The sequence below is a fragment of the Petaurus breviceps genome, unplaced genomic scaffold (assembly GCF_028583685.1).
Source record: "Petaurus breviceps papuanus isolate PSGF00001 unplaced genomic scaffold, PetGlider_PUasm1.0 90762, whole genome shotgun sequence".
NCBI lineage: Eukaryota > Metazoa > Chordata > Mammalia > Diprotodontia > Petauridae > Petaurus > Petaurus breviceps.
The window spans coordinates 683,709-702,890 of record NW_027187339.1 but is presented as its reverse complement, the minus strand read 5'-3'; the positions used below and the strand labels follow the sequence as shown (position 1 = coordinate 702,890).

Below are 19,182 nucleotides of genomic sequence, written 5' to 3'. Positions count from 1 at the left end.
CCTGGATTCAGATCCTGCCTCAGACATACTGAATTTGTGACCCTGGGCAAATCATGGAATTTTTTAAAGTGGCAATTCTCCAAAACTATAGGTTACAGAGAAGGTGTTGACCTACATTGGTAGAGAGAGTCTCCTTCCCAAGAGTTCCCTACACCAATGTGATCACAGATCTGACCAAAAATAAATAGATGGAGATAGACAAATTTATAATGTTCTTTTTGCATTCCTCGCCCCTGTTGGTTTTTTGTGGGGGAAGGGGGAAAAGGGGTTTGATCCTAGGGTCATCAGAGGAAATGGAGACTTTTGCACCTTTAATTCTCTGGAAGAGATGGAAGCTTTGGAGCTAGCAAGGAAGACCCAAATTCAAGACCTCCTTCTGATACACCCTAGTTGTTTAACCTCTCAGTACCCCCAAGTAGCTCTCCCAAGGTTCAGAGTGATGTAGACAGCATCAGTGATCAGCACTGGTGGATGGAGTTCCCCACACCGATTAAATCTGTGGCTGTCACCCCCTGCCAAAAAATGCTAGAGGAAGCAAATTGGCCTTTATTAGTAACTTGGCTCCGTGTGGTTTCTGCTGCTGCAAGCCTGCAGCTCTACATCTTGGAAATGCCTTCTCAGTTTTCCTGGAAGCTTTCTTCCCTGTTTTTTTAGCTACTGTTTCACTAGGCCCAGATGTCCATGGAATTTTGTCACTCCTCACATTTAATATTGGGTTTCTCCCAGTGGGTTCATTTGTCTCCAATCACAGGTGTTATTTTGGGGGGACAGACCAGGTGCTGTCTCTTAGGTGCCATCTTGTTTCCTTCTGGTCCTCCTAAGCAATGTGAAGGTCATAGAAATGTGACTGAAATGAAGGTAATCAATAATCAAGGTGATTAAGCACTTACTATGTGCGAGGAGGCATTGTGCTAAGTGCTATGTAGTTCAGTCTCAGGACTCCCCAAGACTGGAATAGGGCCATCTGTAAAGGAAAGGAACAAGTAGAAATGCCCTTGTATGGGTGGTTTGGGTTTTGCTGGAAGCAGGTGTGTGCAAGTGGATTCCTCCTTGGCCATCCTGGGACTGGGATTTGGGGATCTTGCCTTCTGGCACCTCTAACTCCCTCTTGCTCCCTCTTGTTGGGTTACAGCGTTACCGGCGGGGAACTGTTTGAAGACATTGTAGCCAGAGAGTACTACAGTGAAGCCGATGCCAGGTGAGCATCAGTAAATAGATGCAGATTCTCTCCCTCAGTATTTAGTAAACTCCCTGCAGCTTAGGGTTCTCTGGGTTTTGATCTCAGTAGATTCTGCTGTAGCTCTTGACTGCCTTGCTGGGCCAGGTGAATTAGGTGTGATAAAGTTGGGAGGGGAGGCCAGCTGGTATAGTGGAAACAGGGCCAGCCTTGGGATCAGGAGGACCCGAGTTCAAGCCCTGCCTACCTCTAACACATATTGTGTAATCATGGGCAGCCTCTAAGCACCCCAGATGACTTGCTGAGACTTAAAAGTTATGAAGAAGTTGCCAGTCTGCTTTGGGCATTACCGCTGTGTATACTGATGAAATCTCAGGTCTGTATCAAACAGGGGGAATTTCCGAAAGAGGCTTGGAAATGGTTCTTTCTCACAAAAGGGATCATCAGTTCTAGACTGGTCCTGAATTTCTTGGGCCAGGGCAGGATTGTAAACTTACCTTTATTTAAGCTTGCCTAGCCAGATTTTAGCCCCATTTCCCTGGAAGTGCCCCCTCCCAGTGCTCATCCCCCGTGGGGTGTCCAGACTCGCGGCAGCGGCTCTGATATCCACAGAGGGTTATTAAGCTCTTGCCACATCCCAGACACTGTGGGAGGCAGGACATAGAACGCAGAGACAAGTAAGATAAGATCCATGCCCTCAAGGAGCCATTCTTTGCCTGGCTGCCACACAACGTGCTACTCCTGAAGCACATGTCTGCCTATGACACTCTTGCTTAAGGATCTGCAATGGCTCCCTATTACCTCTAAGAAAAATGCAGACTCCTTTGGTTTTTAAAGCCCTTCCTAGTCTGTTTCCAGGCTGCCTCCTCAGTCCTTTCCACTCGCCCCTTCTGCATGCCGGCCAAACTGGCTTTCTTGTTCCTTGTGTACATCATTCCATCTCCTGTTTCTTCCCCTGCCTCTTGACTTCCACCTTTAGAATCCTAAGTTTCAAAATGTATCCCAAATGCTGCTTTCTACACGAGGCCTTTCCTGATTGTTCTCCACACTCCCTCAAGAAAATTAGTCAATCAATTAGTAGTCAGTAAATCAGTGGGCCTTTACTAAGTTCATACTATGTGTCCAACACTGTGTTGAGTGCCAGGGGAGATGCCCATGAGGAACTTGCAGTCTAATGAAAATTAAATTTAATTTGTATTAATCTTTTATTTATTGTATACATTGTATAATGTATTATATATACATCTTCTCCAGCATCTCCCCCCTCCCCATTGGATTGCAAGTCTGTTGAAGGCAGGGACTGTTTTGTTTTTGTCTCCATTTTTCTCCCTAGTACCCACCACAGTTCCTGGCACATAGTAGGCACTTAATAAATGCTTTCATTGAATGAGTATTGAATGAATGAACCAGCCTGAGGAGTGTATCTCTAAGACTTCTGGTCTCCTGATGTCTTCTGACCACTGTGGCCAGCTGCCAGATCCACATCTCGCGCTCTGGAATGAGGTTTCACCACTCCAGGAGCTCCTTAATAAGAGTTTTCTTTTTCCTGGACATAGCTCTGACAGCCTGGTGTCCAAATCTTTCCAAGAGCCCCTCCATGCAATGCAGATGTTTTCTAGATAAACTTTGTCCAGCCTCCTTCTCTGGACTCTTAACTCCCCCTGCTCCCATCCTGTCATTTTCAGGTTTAATGACCTAGCAAGTGGGTTGTTCTTATAGCCTGACTTGTTAGGAGGGGAGGGCATACCTTCTGTTTGTGGCTGATTGGGATGTCAAGATCACTCTAGTCATTTCTTGAGGTCACTGCTTGTTGACCAATTTCAGATGCTTAAGCTTCAAGGAGTCTCAAGTGGGAAGATAAATTCTAGTGCCAGTGGGGATGGCCTGGGGACCCTGAGGGGGGTGGGTGGTGGTAAGAGAAAAAGGGAGGAGAGAGACAGTCCTTGGAGCCTCTGGGTGGGGGGGTTAGTGCTGAGGCAGGAAGGGGGAGTGCAGGGGGATGACGGTGCCAGTGGGCTTGGCCTGGCTCAGCTGGGACACTTCACACTTTTGCCATTTTTGGCCAGAAGGCTCTCTGCCGGCCCAGCTCTGTTCTAATTATACATTTTTGTGGAGAGAACGGGGAGTAGCCTCCTTGTCTGGCCTTGCAGCCTGCACTGTGTGTTATAAGAATCTGCAGAGCCCCTTGCCTCTGGTAGGAGTCCCAACATGGTTTTTGATGGGAGATACTGGAATTCAAGATTGCCTAGGTGAGAATACAGGCCTGAGAGGCTCTCTATCTCAGCTCAGGTGCTAGAAAGTTCATCCTGGGCTTTTCCTGCCTCCTGGGAAGGACATCTCTGCCCTGCTCTCTGGGCATTCCCTGGGCAGTTGGTGGGGATATGTAGTATGGTGAGTAGGACAAAATGTCTAAAATTCCATGTCTCCGAGTACCACTTGAAGTCTGAAATGTAGGTAGAGCAGATTGTGGTGGCTTGAGGGCCGATTATGTCTAGTGAAGAGACACTAAGTCACTGAATGTCTCTTGAGCCCGAGCTGGGTTTTTTTCTAAACAAAAACATGACCAAGACCTTTCTTTCCCCTGACCCTCCCTCGGGCTCTCATCTGGTATTTTGCGTTCCAGCTCACTGTACATTATATGGTTCACATTTATAGCATGTTAAGGTTTACAGAGCACTTGGAATATCTTGATCAGTCTTCATAAGCAGCCCTGGAAAGTAGGTGTTCTTACTCTCATTTTTCAGGTGAGGAAATTAAAGCTCAGAGTGGTTAAGTGATTTGCCCAGAATTCCGCAGCTACTCAAACGTTTGAGGCTGAATTTGAGCCGAGATCTTCCTGCCTACCAAGTCTATCATTCAATACTGCCAGTAGAAAATCGAATACTGTTAGTTGATAATTCTTGTTAACAATGATCTTAACTTCCTTACTCGTCTATGAGCAGGGACCATTTACTGTATTATCCGGCACCATACCTTCTAGTAGATGCTCAGGTATTTTTCATTCATTCATATTCATGCCAGCAATTCTTAAAATTATTGGAGAACTCCCCCCTCCCAAGAGCTTTTATTTATGTGGGTTGGAGCTATTGAAAACAACTTCATATTCTTATGAAAATGTTTTTAATCTCCTGAACTCCCTGATCCTGATTCATTCGGTGCATACTTATTGCCGCAGAGCAGACAGACACACGGAATGGCAGAGCTGCTAGAGCAAGGGGTGGGGCTGGGCAAGGCTTAAGCCCAGCTCTGCCTCTCGCCTCGCTCCACACACGCACCGCAGGGGGCTTCTCAGGCAGCCAGAGACAAGCTGGAGGCGGGAGAAGGACAAGCTGGAGGCGGGGGAAGGACCTCCTCCCCTCTCGGCTCCCGTGTATCCGAGGATCTTTTCCTGGGTCCCTGGAAGCTGGCCGCTGTCATTTTGGAGGGTCTCCGGGGACCTGCTCACGAGCTTTGGCCCACTGCTGGGCTTGGGATGACGGTGGTTTGACCCTGCTTCCTTCTTTCTTTCCCATTTGCTTTCTCAGCCACTGTATTCATCAGATCCTAGAGAGCGTCAACCACATCCACCAGCATGACATCGTGCATCGTGACCTCAAGGTACTGACTGCATGCCTACTCCTGCTGTACCTTGTGGCGTCTTGGCGCCACCTGGTGTCGAGCGCTGGTAGTGCTTGGATCACAGAGGAGCTGCAGGATGTCCTTTGACTTGGGTTGCCAGAGTTCCCTCTCCTCTGCTCCCCCTGTAGGTCATGTGAAGAGCAGATTTAGGGGGACCCTGAGGGCAAGGGCTTGACAAGTTTCTCTGTCTTCTCTCTTCAGCCTGAGAACCTTCTGCTGGCAAGTAAATGCAAGGGTGCTGCTGTCAAACTGGCTGACTTTGGACTGGCCATTGAGGTGCAGGGAGATCAGCAGGCTTGGTTCGGTAAGGGGGCAACCCCTTCCTTCCTGAGATGCAGAGCCCCCATCCCTTTTCCCTATTCCTTGGCTGCCTTCACCTGGCAGAATGAGAACTGAAATTCCAATGTTTCTTACCTCCCTGGGGCACCCAGGCTGGCTATGTCCAGTACTGGACGCCTTGTGATTGTATCTTGGCTGACGCCTTGTGATTGTGTCTTCCTTCTGTTCTGGGCAGATGAGCAGGAAGTTCTGGGTTCCATGTAGTCCTGTTTGCCCATCCTTGCTTCTTGGTGGTACTCAGTGCTGTCCTTGTCTTCATGACTCCACCCAGAAGCTGAGTCTCTCTCTGCTGCCCAGAAACAGAGACTAATGCAGATTCAGAAAAAGCTACAGAGCTAGGCACCAGAAGAAGCTTGGGAAATGAGGCACCCTGCGTATGATGGTGTGGGAGGCAGACACATGTGTACCAGTGCCTTTTCTCCCAACACAGGCTTTGCTGGTACGCCAGGATATCTGTCCCCTGAAGTCTTGAGGAAAGATCCCTATGGAAAACCTGTGGATATCTGGGCCTGTGGTAAGCCCTTTTAACACACTCAGCTGTGAGTATGAGCAGCCTTAGTTTCTAGGAGAATTGGAAGGAGAGGGGTTGGTGGTGGTGAATGGGGATCCTGCAGTCACATGGCCAGTCAGTAATGTTTGAATGGGTGGAACTCACTCAAGTGTCCAAGGGACTGATAGCCACATCACAATTCTCTAATCAAGTGAACGGAGAAGGTTCACTTGTTGTACTGCATTAGATTCCCTACTCTAAGAAAGAATCAAACCAAGACCAGGGAGTTGGTTCAGTTGAATACAAATTATGTGAACACCTATTTGAAGCAGGGATAAATGGTTCTCTTGTCAGCTAGGCTGATTGACTCAGTTTCCCTCACCCCCCAAACCCCAGAGAAAAGGTGAAGTAAGGAGCACAACCCTAAGGTGATGATGAGAAATTCCTTTCAAATGAGAGAATATTTGTAAAGTGCTTAGCACAATGCCTGGTAAATAGTAGGTGCTTAATATATGCATATTCCCTTCTTTACCCTTTGATAATCTCTCTCACACACACACACACACACACACACACACTCATCTATCTGATCACTTCTAACCTTGGTCTGGCTGCCATTTTGCTGAGTGACTCTAGACCTTGGATCATCCTTCACCTGTGCCCTGGGAAGGCAACTGACCCTAGTTTCGTGTTGTGCTCTGTGTTTTCCCTTAGGCGTGATCTTGTACATACTTCTGGTGGGATACCCTCCTTTCTGGGATGAGGATCAGCACAAACTGTATCAGCAGATCAAAGCTGGAGCCTATGATGTAAGGACATGCTAGGAGGGGGTCTGACCACACCCTTAGTGTGGGCCTGAGGGAAGAAAGGGGGCTGGGGAGCGGTGGGGGGTGGCTTTGGTTTTAGGCCAATACTGTCCTGTCCTGTGCTGTGGGTTACCTGTGGAGGGGTTTATGGTGCCCTGAGAGAAGGAAAGAATCCCTGGAACCTCTCTATCTGTCACATTAACTTTCCCCCATCCATGCTGCATTCTTTCTTCCCTGGTTATGGAGTCTTTGGCTGTTTGTGTTCCATAGGCTCTGGAAGACATAATACTTAATCTCTTAATACTTTCTATGCTGCCTCAGTGGACCAGACCCCACAGAGGGTGTTCAGTATGGGAAACTGAGGCAAGAAAGAGGAGCCGACCTCCTGGGTACAGGACAGTGCTCATGCTTTCCCCATCTCTCCTTCCCCTATTCCCATTCCCTAGTTTCCATCACCAGAGTGGGACACTGTGACTCCTGAAGCCAAGAACTTAATCAACCAGATGCTGACAATAAACCCTGCCAAGCGTATCACAGCTGACCAAGCACTGAAACACCCATGGGTCTGCGTAAGTGTCCTATTGCTGGGAGAACTAAGGCTCTGGCTAGACAGCAACAGATTTGATAAAGATCTGGCGGTTTTAGTGGACCTCCAGAACAGTATCAGCTAATGGTATTGTGTCATAAGATTGACAATAGCCTGTCTGTCTCATAAGGTGAGGATTCTCTATACCCTATGCTAGCCAAAAGATGTCTGGAGTCAAGCTTAGTACTGGTTGCCACATTTTATGAAGGAAATGATCAAACTGGGAAAATCCGCAGGAAAGCAACCAGGATGATGGGGTGCCTGCAGACTGTGTCATAAGGAGACCAATTGAAGGGACTATTTAGACTGGAAAAGAAGCTTATCAAATAGCTGTCTAAAAGAATTTGAAGGGGTGCCATGTGGAACAGGGTGTAGCTTTCTTCTGCTTGACCCCAGAAGGTAGAGGTAGGAACAGTGGGGGACGGGAGAGGAGATTGCAGAGAGAGACCAGTTTAGGCTTAGAAAATTTTCTACTGATTAGAGGTATTCAGAGATAATAGATTGCCCCTCAAGGGGGTAGGGTGAGGTGGGGAGTGAGGAGTGAATAAGCATTTATTATTAGCACCCAGCATCATGCTAAGTTTGTCTTTACAAATATTATTTATTTGATCTTGATAACAATCCTTAGATGTAGGTGCTATCATTATCCTTATTTTACAGTTGAGGAAACTGAGGCAATTAGAGGTGAAGTGACTTGCCTAGAGTTAACAGCTAATACATGTCTGAACTCAGGTCTTCCTGACTCCAGGGCTGGTGCTCTATTCACTCTGCCATCTGGCTACTCACTTTCTGCAGTAGCCAGAACTTGAATTGAGCCGTGAAGGAAGCTAAAGATGTCACGAGGTGGAGGTGAGGAGGGAAGGCGTCCCTGGACTAGGGTACAAAGGCAGGAGGAGGTGGGGTGCCAAGTTCAAGAAATAGCAAGTAAGCCCGGTTTGACTGGAATGGAGAGTATATGAGTGAGAGGGATGAATATGCGGTCTAACTGGAAAGGAGAGCTTGCAGTGCCGGTTTATAGTTTATATATATTGGGGTTTATAATTTATAGTTTATGCCGGGGGCAGTGGGAAGCTATTGAAGATTCTTCAGCAGAGGAGTGACCCGAGTTTTTAGGAAAGATCATTTTTGGTAACTGGGTAGAGGCTGGATTAGAAAGAGGAGAGCCTAGAAGCAGGGAGACCATGTAGGAGGGTATTGTTCTCATCCAGGCCAAAGGTGATGAGGTCCTGAACAATGGTGGTGGCCGTGTTTAGTGAATACTAGAGATGTTGGGGTGGCAGAATTGGCATGACTTGAGGGCTGAGGAAAAGGGAAGAGTTGGACACAACTCCAAGGTTGTGAATCTGAGGGACTAGAAGAAGAAAAGTGCCATCAACAGGGAAGTTTGGAAGGGAGGAAGGAGGGTAGGGATTGAGTTGGGGGGCAGTGGTACAGACATTGGAGTTCCATTTTGCACATGCTGCCACTTACTACTCATGTCAACTTGGACAAGTCAGTTGCCTTCTTGGAGTCTCAGTTTCCACATCTGTAAAATGAGGAGGTTGGACTGGATGGCCTCTGGGTTTCTTCCTAGCTTTAAACATACAGTTGTCTGACCAGAGCCCTAAGTGTTCCAGACTCTGCCAAGCTCTTTGGGTCCCTCGCATAGACAGGTGGCATATCTAGGACCTAGGCATCTTTCAAGAAGAACCACTGGAGTTTGCATCATGGGAGGGGATGGACAACTCCCACGCTATCCCTGAATGTCATCAGGGTGACCCCACAGTCCTTAACAAGAAAAGCCTGACATTTCTGGCTCTACCGTTCCAGATTCCTGGGTGGGATTAGCAGAGTACTTCCTGCTTCCTATGGGGAACTTGAAGCAGTTAGGTGTCAAAATGGATAGAGTGCTAGGCCTGGAGTCAGGAAGAGCTGAGTTCAAATCCAACTTCAGATTCTTATTAACTCTGAGACCCTAAGTGAGTCATTTTACCTCTCTCTGCCTCAGTTGTAGCACTTTGAGTGACAAAATGCTTTCCATATGTTATATCATTTGATCCTCACAACAACCCTGGGAGGTAGGTGGTGGTAGTAGCATTATTATTCCCGTGTTACAGATAAAGAAACTGAGAGACTTAAGAGACTTCTCCAGAGTTTCATAGCTAATAATTGTCCAAGGCAAGATTTGAACTGGGGTCTTTCTGACTCCAGATGCAGTGTTCTGTCTAGTATACCCTCAGGTTCTCTGTAGGAGGCAGCTAACAGGCCAGTATGCCTGGAGTGGAGAGTATGTGAAGGGTCAAGATTATGACACGAGACTAGAAAGGTGGGTGAGAGCCATATTGTGCCAGGCTTTAAATGCTGAGTGGAAGACTTTGTATTTTGTCCCAGAGGCACTAGGAAGCCATCAGATATTTCTGAACATAGGAGTGATTGGATCAGGTCTGTAATTTAGGAATATTAATTTGGTGGCTGTTTTAAAGATGCGTTAGAGAGGAAAGACACTAGAAGTAGCCTCAGTTATGAGGCTATAGCATAGCCATAGACCTATAGCAATAGACCAGGGGATAAATACTAATACCCCAAGCAAGGGTAGAGTCTATATGGGTAGAAGAAGGGTAATGAATAGGCCAGATGCTGTAGGGACAGAATAAAAACGGTTTTTTAAATTTTAATTTTTATATTTTTAATTTAATTTTTTGCAACTAATTAGAAACGAGGTGATGGTATGCTAAGGGGAGAATCAAGTTTGACCCCAAGGTTGCGAGTTTGGGTGGCTGAAAGGGTGATGGTTCTCTCCATGGAAATCCGGAAATTAGGAAGAGGGATGAGTTTGGGCAGAAAATGGGATGGACGATTTTGATCACGTGGATTTAAGGCGCTAATGAACCATTTAGGCAAAGATGTTCAGTGGGCCGTTTGTAACATAAGACTAGTGTTGAGGAGGGTGAGAAGGATTGAATGTGTAGATTTGGGAGTCATCTGCCTAGATACATAATCAAAGCTGTGGCATCTGACAGAAATCGAAGAAGGCCCAGGTCAGAGCCCTGGGGAACACCCACCTTTAGGGGCCTGGAGATTGATGCTGATCTGGAAAGGAGCCTGAGGAGGGACAGTGAGACAAGTAGATGACCAAGAGTAAACAGGGTCATGGAAGCCTAAGGAGAAATGTACTATGTCCAGCTGCACAGAAGGTCTGCAAGGTCAGAATCTGCAGAAGATAAGCATAATGAGGGCTGAGATGAGGCCACTAGTTTCAGAAATTACAAAAGCGCTGCTAGCCTTGGATTGAGTCAGGCAATTTTACTAGATGAATGTTCAGTGACTCTTCCAGATCTAATGGTCTTGTGGTTCTTGAAGTTCATTATTAACAGAATGTCCTTTCATTGCCTTCTCTCTCCTGGGAAGATTGGAATACCCTCTGGAGGCATCATTAGCGTACAAATGTTGTTTATTATTCAGACTATTATCATCTTATAAAACTTGCATTTGTATAATGCATTATCTAAAAGTACTTTCACATTAATGATCTCATTCTGACCTCAGCAACCCCATGTGCAGTAGTGAGGGCAAGTATGATTATGCCCATTTGTTTGATGCCTGCTGAGAGTTTAGCCCTGTCCAAGGCACAATGGCATTCTTTCTCATCTGGGCATCAGAGCTGGGAAACTTGGCGGGAATACCATATGCAGTGCTGGTGCATTCTCTCAATAAAAAGTATAGGGTGAACCACCTTCTCTGCTTTTCTTTTTAGCAACGTTCTACAGTGGCCTCAATGATGCACCGGCAGGAGACTGTGGAGTGCTTGAGAAAGTTCAATGCCCGGAGAAAGCTGAAGGTGAGTTGTTCCCCCTTCTCTCACCAAGAAATCCAGCCATTCTGTTACGTTTGGCAGTTTGATGTTTGGGGAGATGGAGGTGGGGTGGAGTGTGGTGGCAGTGGATTGCCCAAAGGCCAATTTATGATGGTCATAAGATTTGGAACTAGGCTGGGATGACTAGGGCTTTGTCCAAGGTGCTAGTCTCCCCCGGAGAACCCTATTCCAATCCTTACAAGTCCTCTGCTGAACCTGTACTAAGAGGCACCATAAGGATCCCATTCCCCTGACACTTAGTTCTGCCCTCCTCCTCCCCTCTTTACCCCCAAGAGGTTGCTGGTCTATTCCTCTTCCTGTGAATCTACTCCCTCTACACCACCAAGAGAGTCTCTGGCACTGTCCTCTATATCCCTTCCCTCCCCTAACCAGCATGGCCCCATGTTAGAGGAAGAGCTCAAGATAAATGTCCCTGAAGCTCATTGTACCAATCATTTATTCCTTTTCTTTCCTCAGGGTGCCATCCTCACAACAATGTTGGTTTCCAGGAATTTTTCAGGTAAGTTTTTTGCCAGCAGGGCATTTCAATCCTTCTAAGGTGAGTTGGGAGGTGAGATTGGGTGGGGTATTGTTCTCATTTCCTGGTCTCATACACCCTAGACAAGCTATAGCTTGTCAAGATTAATAAAGGGCATTAGCTTGAGTTTGGCCTTCTGACCCCAGACACTCCCCTCTAACTAAGATGTTCAGGCCACTTTGCTTGGGTTTAGACTCTCTAAAGAATCCTCCCTAGCACATCTGGACCCCTCTTTCTTCTGGGGTTAACCTAGCTCTCTCTCTCGCCTTGAAAATCTTAGCCAACTTGGTTATCAGGGAGAAGGGGAGTGGTGGGAGCTTAAAGAGAAGAGAGAAGGGAGGGGAGATCTAGGAGGCTCTCCCACAGTGAGCACTTCAGTCAACCTTCACTGCCAGCTTGCTGACTGAGCACATCTAGACCCATCAGCCTGTTTTCCTAATCCCTGGCAGGAGGCAAGCAAGCCCAGCCCACTAGCCCAGAGAAATTATGTTAGATGTCAAGCTCTTTGCAGAATAAAGTGCTTATTACTTTCTTAATGATAATAATTGTAAAGGAGAGAAGGAACAGAGGGAGAGGACAGGACCAGCTTAATGATGTGAGTGTATGGGAAAGACAGGAGCAGAATTGAGAGATCAGCCTCTGTGCTACCATATCCTGTGCGCCCTCCTCTCCTGTCTTATGATGGGGCTTCCTGTCCCAGGGCGGCTGCAGAGAGCCCAGCTGGCCTAGCAGGGCAGGCTTAGATGGAGAGGTGTTGCTGATCATGCCTCTTTGGCTTAGGAATTTCCTCTCTCATTCATTCCTCTAGGTTTGGTGTTGGGTTTTTGGTTTGCTCCTTTTCCTCTTGGTTCCATTCTTCTCTCATCTCTTGCTATCCATCGATGTCAGCCTGCTGTAATATACTCAGTGGGAAACTTTGTAGGAGGAGGACGTCTCAGAAAGCACTGCCCACCATCTTGAGGCAGAGTGGGGTTGTACCCTTGTTCTGGGGAGGATAAAAGCATGGACTTTTAGGGTAATGGTGCATGAAAACAACAAGCCTTGGAGCTTAGCAATAAAATGTCTGGAGGGTTAGGGAATGGTCAGTGACCATAAGGCCTCTCTGTCCCTTTAACGATGCAATACAACCTTCTCTGTGTGTTACGCTTGAAGCAGTTTCTGGCGTATTCTTGACATGAGGGGTGAGTCTGACAGCCCTACCAAGAATGGGACTGAGGGTGAGTCTAGCTGATTTCTTCTTGGGATTTAAACTGAACTTATACAACTTGGTTCTTAGCCCCTAATTACTCAGTACTTCTGATGCCCAAATTTGGTCGTGCTGAAGTCCCAGTGGCATTTTTATGTTGAAGTTAGAGCCATAATTCTGTCCTGTCTCATGTATTGAGGGTACTTTCTGGCCTTAGACCTCCCCTTTAGGGTCAGTTCCTCTGTGCTCCCTTCTAGGGTGGCCAAGGGTGGCTTATCCCCTCTGGGTTAGGGTTTTGGTAAGGACAGGAGAAGCATTTCACTCTGATCCCTGAGGAGCCTTAGAATTTTGCTGTGTCTTCTCTTCTTCAGAGTTCTCTTGCTCCATGGGCTGCCATGGGCAGGGGAGATATGAGACAGAAAAGTGGCCTTGAACCTGGCATTGAGCTGACCCCACTGGAGGCTCTCCAAGCTGACCTTTTCTTACCCTAGTCCCTGGAATGGGTATGGAGTGGATCCTGTCTGCAGGAGCTCCCGTGAGAAGAGATATTTAGTATTCCTAATAAGGGAAAGACTGTGAACTTTTCTTGATTAGAAGCTGGAAGGAATATAGATAAATTAAGCCTGGATTAATTACCAGTGCCCACTTTGTGACAGGTACTCTCGGTTAGGTATTGCTGGCACAAAGACCAAAACAAAATGGCTTTTGCCCTTAAGAATTTCCTATTCTATCAGAAGGCTATCAGATGTATGTGGATAAATTACAGATATCTTGAGGCAGGAGAAAATTCTAACAGGTGGGGAAATCCATGAAGGCTTCCTGGAAGAGATAGCATTGAAGCTAAGCCTTAAAGAAGGGGGAAGCCTTCTCAGAAGCAGCGATAATAAGTAGCAGACACGAGAACCAGCCAGTTTGAATAGGTGCAAGTAAGGCATGGAGTGTTAAGTGTGGGGACCCACCAAGAAGCCAGTTTGGCTGGGATGCTGCTTATCCACTGGACTCAGGATCTTGGTTAATTGTAAAATTGGGATTTGTGCTGGTAGGAATCATTTGCTTCAGTTACCTCCATTGCTTTCTTTTCTGAGTGTTTGTCTCTGGGGTGCCATCTGTTCCAAATCTTTGTACTTAGAGAACCAGTGTCTTCTGTCTAACCAGGAGGGGAAACAGAGAGGGACATGGTAAAGGGAGACTGGAGAATCTCTATCTAGGATAAGTCCCCTGATTAAGCTTTGGCAGCCCGCAGGCTGGGACTCTTCCTTGGAACCCTGGGGGCCAGGGTTTCTCCAGGGTCTGGGACATAGAAAAGGCTCCCCTCCCTCCAGCTTGGCCCCCAGGGAGGTTGTCAGATCTTCTTGCTCAGGCATTAGGGAAGGAAGTTGTTCTCTAGGTAGGATTCTGTTCCCTCGCACCTCTGTCTGGTTCTGAGCCCACACCTAGAAAATAGGCATGTACCCCGTTTTCTGGGGCGTGGACATGACACGTGGTTTCTGTGGGTCTTGTCTGTCTCCCAAATGAGCTTGGTGTGTGTGGAGATACATCTGGGGGTGGGGCGGAGCCTCTTTCCATGTAGTGGAGTTTTGATGTCCCACCCCACCCCTAGCACTTTTAGAGACCTCCAGTCCTCCATGCCACCCACTACACTTTGCTGAAGGGCAACAGTTGCCTTGTTGCCCTTTCCCCTCCGACGCTCCTGCTCCTCCCAGCTCGGCTGGCTTGGCCACGATGCCCTTGGCCCTGGTGTGTGTGGGCTGTGAGTGGGCTCCCTTCTTCTCGCCCACCTCTCACGCTCAGGCATGCTAGCTGCTGATTGGCCACTGTGGCTTCGTGGCGGCTCTTAGCACTGAGAGATTGTATCCCCTCAGTTGGCAGGCAGAGCTCCGCCCCCGCCTTGGCCGCCGTGAGCGCCGCCGGCCTGGCCGGGCAAGGTACGTGGCATGAGTCCTCCCCGCCTGCCTGACCCAGCCCTCTCCCATCCTACCAGGAGGGGCCAGCATGTCAGGCCCGCTCATCAGGGAGGTGCCACCCATGCTTGCTGGCTGAGATTGGCATGCAGAACGGACCGCCTAACCTGGCATCGTCAGTGCACTGGCACCACTGAGCCCACTAACCAGCTCTGCATGCTGGGTGCTTGCTGACTCCCAGGGGGCTGTAGCCTGGGGGAAATGGAGCTGGGAAGTGGCAGGAATTTCCTCTAGGCCGCCTGAGAACCCAAGCTGCCTGGTACACTCTGGCCAACAAGACACTCATGGCAGCAAGGGATGAAGGCTGGTCAGGCAGCCCCCTGGGGCAGTGTTGGGTATGGCATAGAACCTAGTAGTAGCCGCCATGAGTCCCAGGTGCTACTTCTCAAGAATCTGGAGAGCAGACAGAGCATCCCAAGTCCAGAGCTCTCAGCCCCTCCTGGGGAAGAGAATGGACAGGTTGGTCCCATTTTAAGGAATAGGCCATATCAAAGAATATTCCCCACCCCACTTTGAAATCTATTGATAGGTTAGGCTAGGGTGAATCTGCAGCCTTATGTCCTCATCTGAGATGCAAAGGACTCCTAGCTCTTGCCTGCTGGGCTCAGAATGTATAACAGATGAGGGCAGGAGAGCCATGTTCCACCCTGAGGGAACAGCACAGACGGTGAGAGGTGGTCTTTTCCCCCTTACATTCTGCACCTGCCCATTTTTCTGCCTTCTCAGCCAGCCACCTTCCTCAGGTCCTCCAACACAAGGGCTCACTGTTACTCTGTCCCACCTGAAACCTCTCTGAGATCTTGCTGCTGTGCCCAGTCCTTCCTGTTCTTGTGAGGCAAGGCAGCGACCCCCTGGGGAGATGGTTGAGTGAGCTGGGCTCCTATTAAACCAAGCATAAACATTCCTGCCTCCTCGAGGCTTAAGCCCCCTTTGTGACTATCTGCTTGTTTTCCTCCTGTAGGCTGGTCTTTGTCAGTGTCTGTCTGTCTGTCTTCATGTCTGTTCTCCTTTGTGCAGTGTGAATCTCTTTATCTCTTGATGAAGCCTTAGAAATCTTGTAGCCTCCGAGAATAGCAATTCTGAGTTTCTCAGTAGAGCCTAGGGAGAGTGGGTGTCTTTACCCCTTCACCTCAGCTGCGTGGCTACCAAGGATCTGGGTTAGATGTCGTTGGAGAGAGTGTTCCGAATTAACAGTGTCGTCCCTTGGTGGTTGGGGCCTTTTCTGAATGATGTTTCTCCCCAGAGATGGAATGTTTCCTAATATAAAGCAACAGACGTACGTCCCAAGGTGGGTGAGATTTGGGCCTCCGTAGGTCCCAGATCCTAGTGCCCAGTGAGCTCTGAGGTTGCTTCTCCTTTAACCCAGGGGGACCAGGAAGGATGTTCTTCCATGGGGCAGTCATCCTCTGCAGGTTCTCAGGACCAGAAGGACGTCAGAGGGCTTGGCTGAAGCTGTCCCCCTGACAGGCCCAGAACTCTTCTGGTCTTCCCGTCCTACCAGGAATTCACATTGGAGAGAGAGTGAGTGAGAGAGGAGGGTCATGCTGCAGGAATCCTGATTTTCTGCTTTGTCTTCACAGCTGCCAAAAGCCTATTGAACAAGAAATCAGATGGAGGTGTGAAGGTAGGTTTCTCCTCTGCTCCTAGGGCCAGAGACTCCCACTCTGACTGCACCTATTCCAGGGATTCTGCCATCTTGTTCCCCCTCTCTTCCTAGGATCCCAGGCTTGGCTATTTTCCTTCTAAATCAAAGTTCTTTTCTGTCTTAAGGCTGCAGAGTCCGGTGGGCAGAGGGAAAGAAAGGAAATGATGTTTTTCCTCTAAGGGACTCGGAGGCCATTCATCCAAAATGGTGTAATTTGGGAGAGCCTAAGAGCCGAACCCTACTTCCTCTGGAAGATTGCTGTCTTCTCCTTTAGGATTTTCCCGTCTGTTTTTGTTTTTTTTTAGGTTACTTGGTTAATATCTTTAACTTCCTCAGTACAATTAGGTGTTGCATAAAATAACAGACAGATGTGTGGCTGTTTGATTTGTTTTTTTCCCACTCTGCTTTGAATGAGTCGATTTTCCATGCAGAACCAAGAAAAGGAAAGTGAGGTCTGTCCTTGAGGAGCTCAGAGGACCAGCAAGGGGCCTCGTTAGGATGGCTGGGTCAGGGAAGGGAAAGACCAACTTTATGTATTGATGGACTCTTAGTTGAGGTGGGTAGGGGGGAGAGAACAGTCAGAAAATAAAAAGATTCCAAGGGTATGGCTTTGTTCAGAAACTGGTGCTATCTTGGACTATAGGGATGACTGCTATAGAGAAATTCAACCCACAAAACTGCCCAAGTGTATAAAATGTTTGAACTGGACTCTTCCCCTAGGACTTGTATGTGTGTCTGCATCTGAGATGTGAACGTGTACCTCTCCCTCTTTCTTGTTCTTTTACTCTGCCCTAATTTTATGTGCGTGGCTGCTTCTGCACCTACCCCCAGGAAATGAAGAGTTTGGAACTAGAGCCTACCCTTTGGACATATCGGGGTAGGAACAGACAGTGGGTAGGAAATGGGAAAGGTAGTGAAGGAGCCACAGCTGGACAGAGGGGAGGATAGGCCTTAGTCGGGGAGAAAGATTTGAACTTCGTTCCCTTGGCAGAGATATTGGATGAAGTCAGTTGCTGCAGATTTCTTGAACTTCTAACTGTGGGGCTCTGTATGGAATCACAAAAGAACCATGAGGTCTCTGGCCTCACCTTAAAGACATTAACCATTTAGCCAAGTTGGTGAACCACCTGCACACAGAATGATTATATGAGAATGGTCAGGTGACTCAAACACACAGGGTGAGACAAAGAGCTGGAGGAACCAAGTGTATCAATCTTGACATTCTTGTTCTAAAGGAAACCAGAAGAGGAAAGGAAGTTGCAGCTAAATAGGATAGTTCTCAGGCTGTCCTTAGCTAGGCAAACAAAAGAGTTGACTGAGTTGGTTTTAATGAAGGATTATAGGGAACAGGAACTATCAATTAAAGGGATATTCGGTCACCTCATTTTTAGTGCTCAGTGATAAGTATTTGCCAAAAGGCCACCACAAAGACAATGGTAGCCTATGCACCATCGCCAAGAATGAGCAAAAAGAAATTCCGTGACTAGGCCCAAATAAAATCAGCATAAAGATTTTGTAACATTCAGTGATTTCAATGCAAAAGTGAACAGAAAGGAGGACAGCAAAAAAAACAGTGCTTTAAAACAGGATTCTGGAGTAAGGAGACTGAGGAGGTATAGATTCTGCCATTGCAAAGGGAAGCATCATGGCCTAGTGGATAGTGTTGGAGGTAAAGACCAAGCTTTTACTAGCTCCAGGGCTAGTGACTATGGACAAGTTAGTTAGCCTTTCCAAACCTCAGTTTCCTCATCTGCAAAATGAAGGTAATAGTTGTATTTAATAGCTAAATCTTAGGATTGTTAGGAAGCTCAGATGAAAGAATGTTTGTAAAGGGCTTAGCAAACCTCAAAGCACTTCTGTAAATGTCAGCAATTGTTATACAAAAGCATCAAGCCTTTCTATCATTATTTTTCTTCAAGAAGAGAGCCAGGAAGTGCTAGAAAATTGTGAAAACCAAGTTATGTCACAAAAAATGATTTTCTTCTCATAGACAGGAATCAGCAGTCATTTCTGAGTGAGGGGTAGAGCCAAGTCCTTGGCTTTTTAGAACAAAGATAAAAATCCACACCAAATTAGAAGAAGGAATGAGAAGATATGGCATACGATTGTACACAGCTCCAACTGGACGGATTTCAATAAGCTGTTGATGCCAAAAAATGGGAAGTGGATTTTAAAACCCAAACATCAACACAGACTGTCACTGTTTCCTTAAGAAGGCTTAACCAATGCTAAGTCATTTGCCACAGTAAGGAGACTTATAGAGCCTACAAACCACTTCAGTCAGTAAACATTTGATCTTGCCTAGCACAGAGAGAGAGATCATCCAAAGGCAACAAAAGTTGAGAATATAAACATTTATAAATTCTTAAGGGAAGGATGAGAACAGAGGATTATGAGGAGTATCACTTCATTAAATACTTGAGAAGCAAAGGAGGGCAAAACAGTAGAGAGGATTCAATTATGTGAGACCCTCCTCAGTATACCTATAGGTGAAGCTGGAAGGGGGACGGTATACAGATAACAAATGGAAAAAGATTCTGAAATCATAATGAGGAAAATCTACACATATATTTCGGGCATTCTTGGTAAAAGTATGAAACTTTCACAAATGACATTTTATGTCAGACTACATTTTTTCAAAGTGTCTCCCGTATATATATAATTTTTTTTTAAATTTTTTTCCCCATGTATAGTATATTTTTAAATTACACAGAATTCCTAGAGAGATGTTAAAAAAGAACTTCATGACCCCCTGGATTATTAATTTCTTATGAGGTGTAAAACAGGGAGCCATTTACTCTTCAGTTTTCTGACCGTCTGAATGGATGTCCTTCACAGTCTAAATTGGAGAGGGATTCCATATAGATGGTAGGGTCCTACAAATGGACCCATTAATAGGTGCTATTATGCTGATCATATCAAACTCCAGAACATTGCACAGCCTCCTATAATCACTCAGATGAGCTCAGCCAAACTATACACATGGAAAAAATCCAAGTGGATG

General features: G+C 46.9%; 1 protein-coding gene across 14 annotated transcripts in view; it reads left to right on the top strand.

Moving 5' to 3' along the window:
* CAMK2G (calcium/calmodulin dependent protein kinase II gamma) overlaps window positions 1–19,182 on the top strand; it is a 59,871-nt gene that overhangs the window by 25,464 nt on the left and 15,225 nt on the right. For 11 of the 14 annotated variants that reach the window (XM_069068281.1, XM_069068275.1, XM_069068270.1 and 8 more), the window contains exons 5-14: window positions 1,133–1,198; window positions 4,702–4,774; window positions 4,997–5,099; window positions 5,565–5,648; window positions 6,339–6,433; window positions 6,877–6,999; window positions 10,750–10,833; window positions 11,326–11,368; window positions 14,435–14,497; window positions 16,114–16,157. In XM_069068281.1, the coding sequence (XP_068924382.1) occupies window positions 1,133–1,198; window positions 4,702–4,774; window positions 4,997–5,099; window positions 5,565–5,648; window positions 6,339–6,433; window positions 6,877–6,999; window positions 10,750–10,833; window positions 11,326–11,368; window positions 14,435–14,497; window positions 16,114–16,157 (778 nt within the window). The remainder of the gene's footprint in view (window positions 1–1,132; window positions 1,199–4,701; window positions 4,775–4,996; window positions 5,100–5,564; window positions 5,649–6,338; window positions 6,434–6,876; window positions 7,000–10,749; window positions 10,834–11,325; window positions 11,369–14,434; window positions 14,498–16,113; window positions 16,158–19,182) is intronic. The other 3 variants (XM_069068273.1, XM_069068271.1, XM_069068280.1) reach the window with 2 other exon arrangements.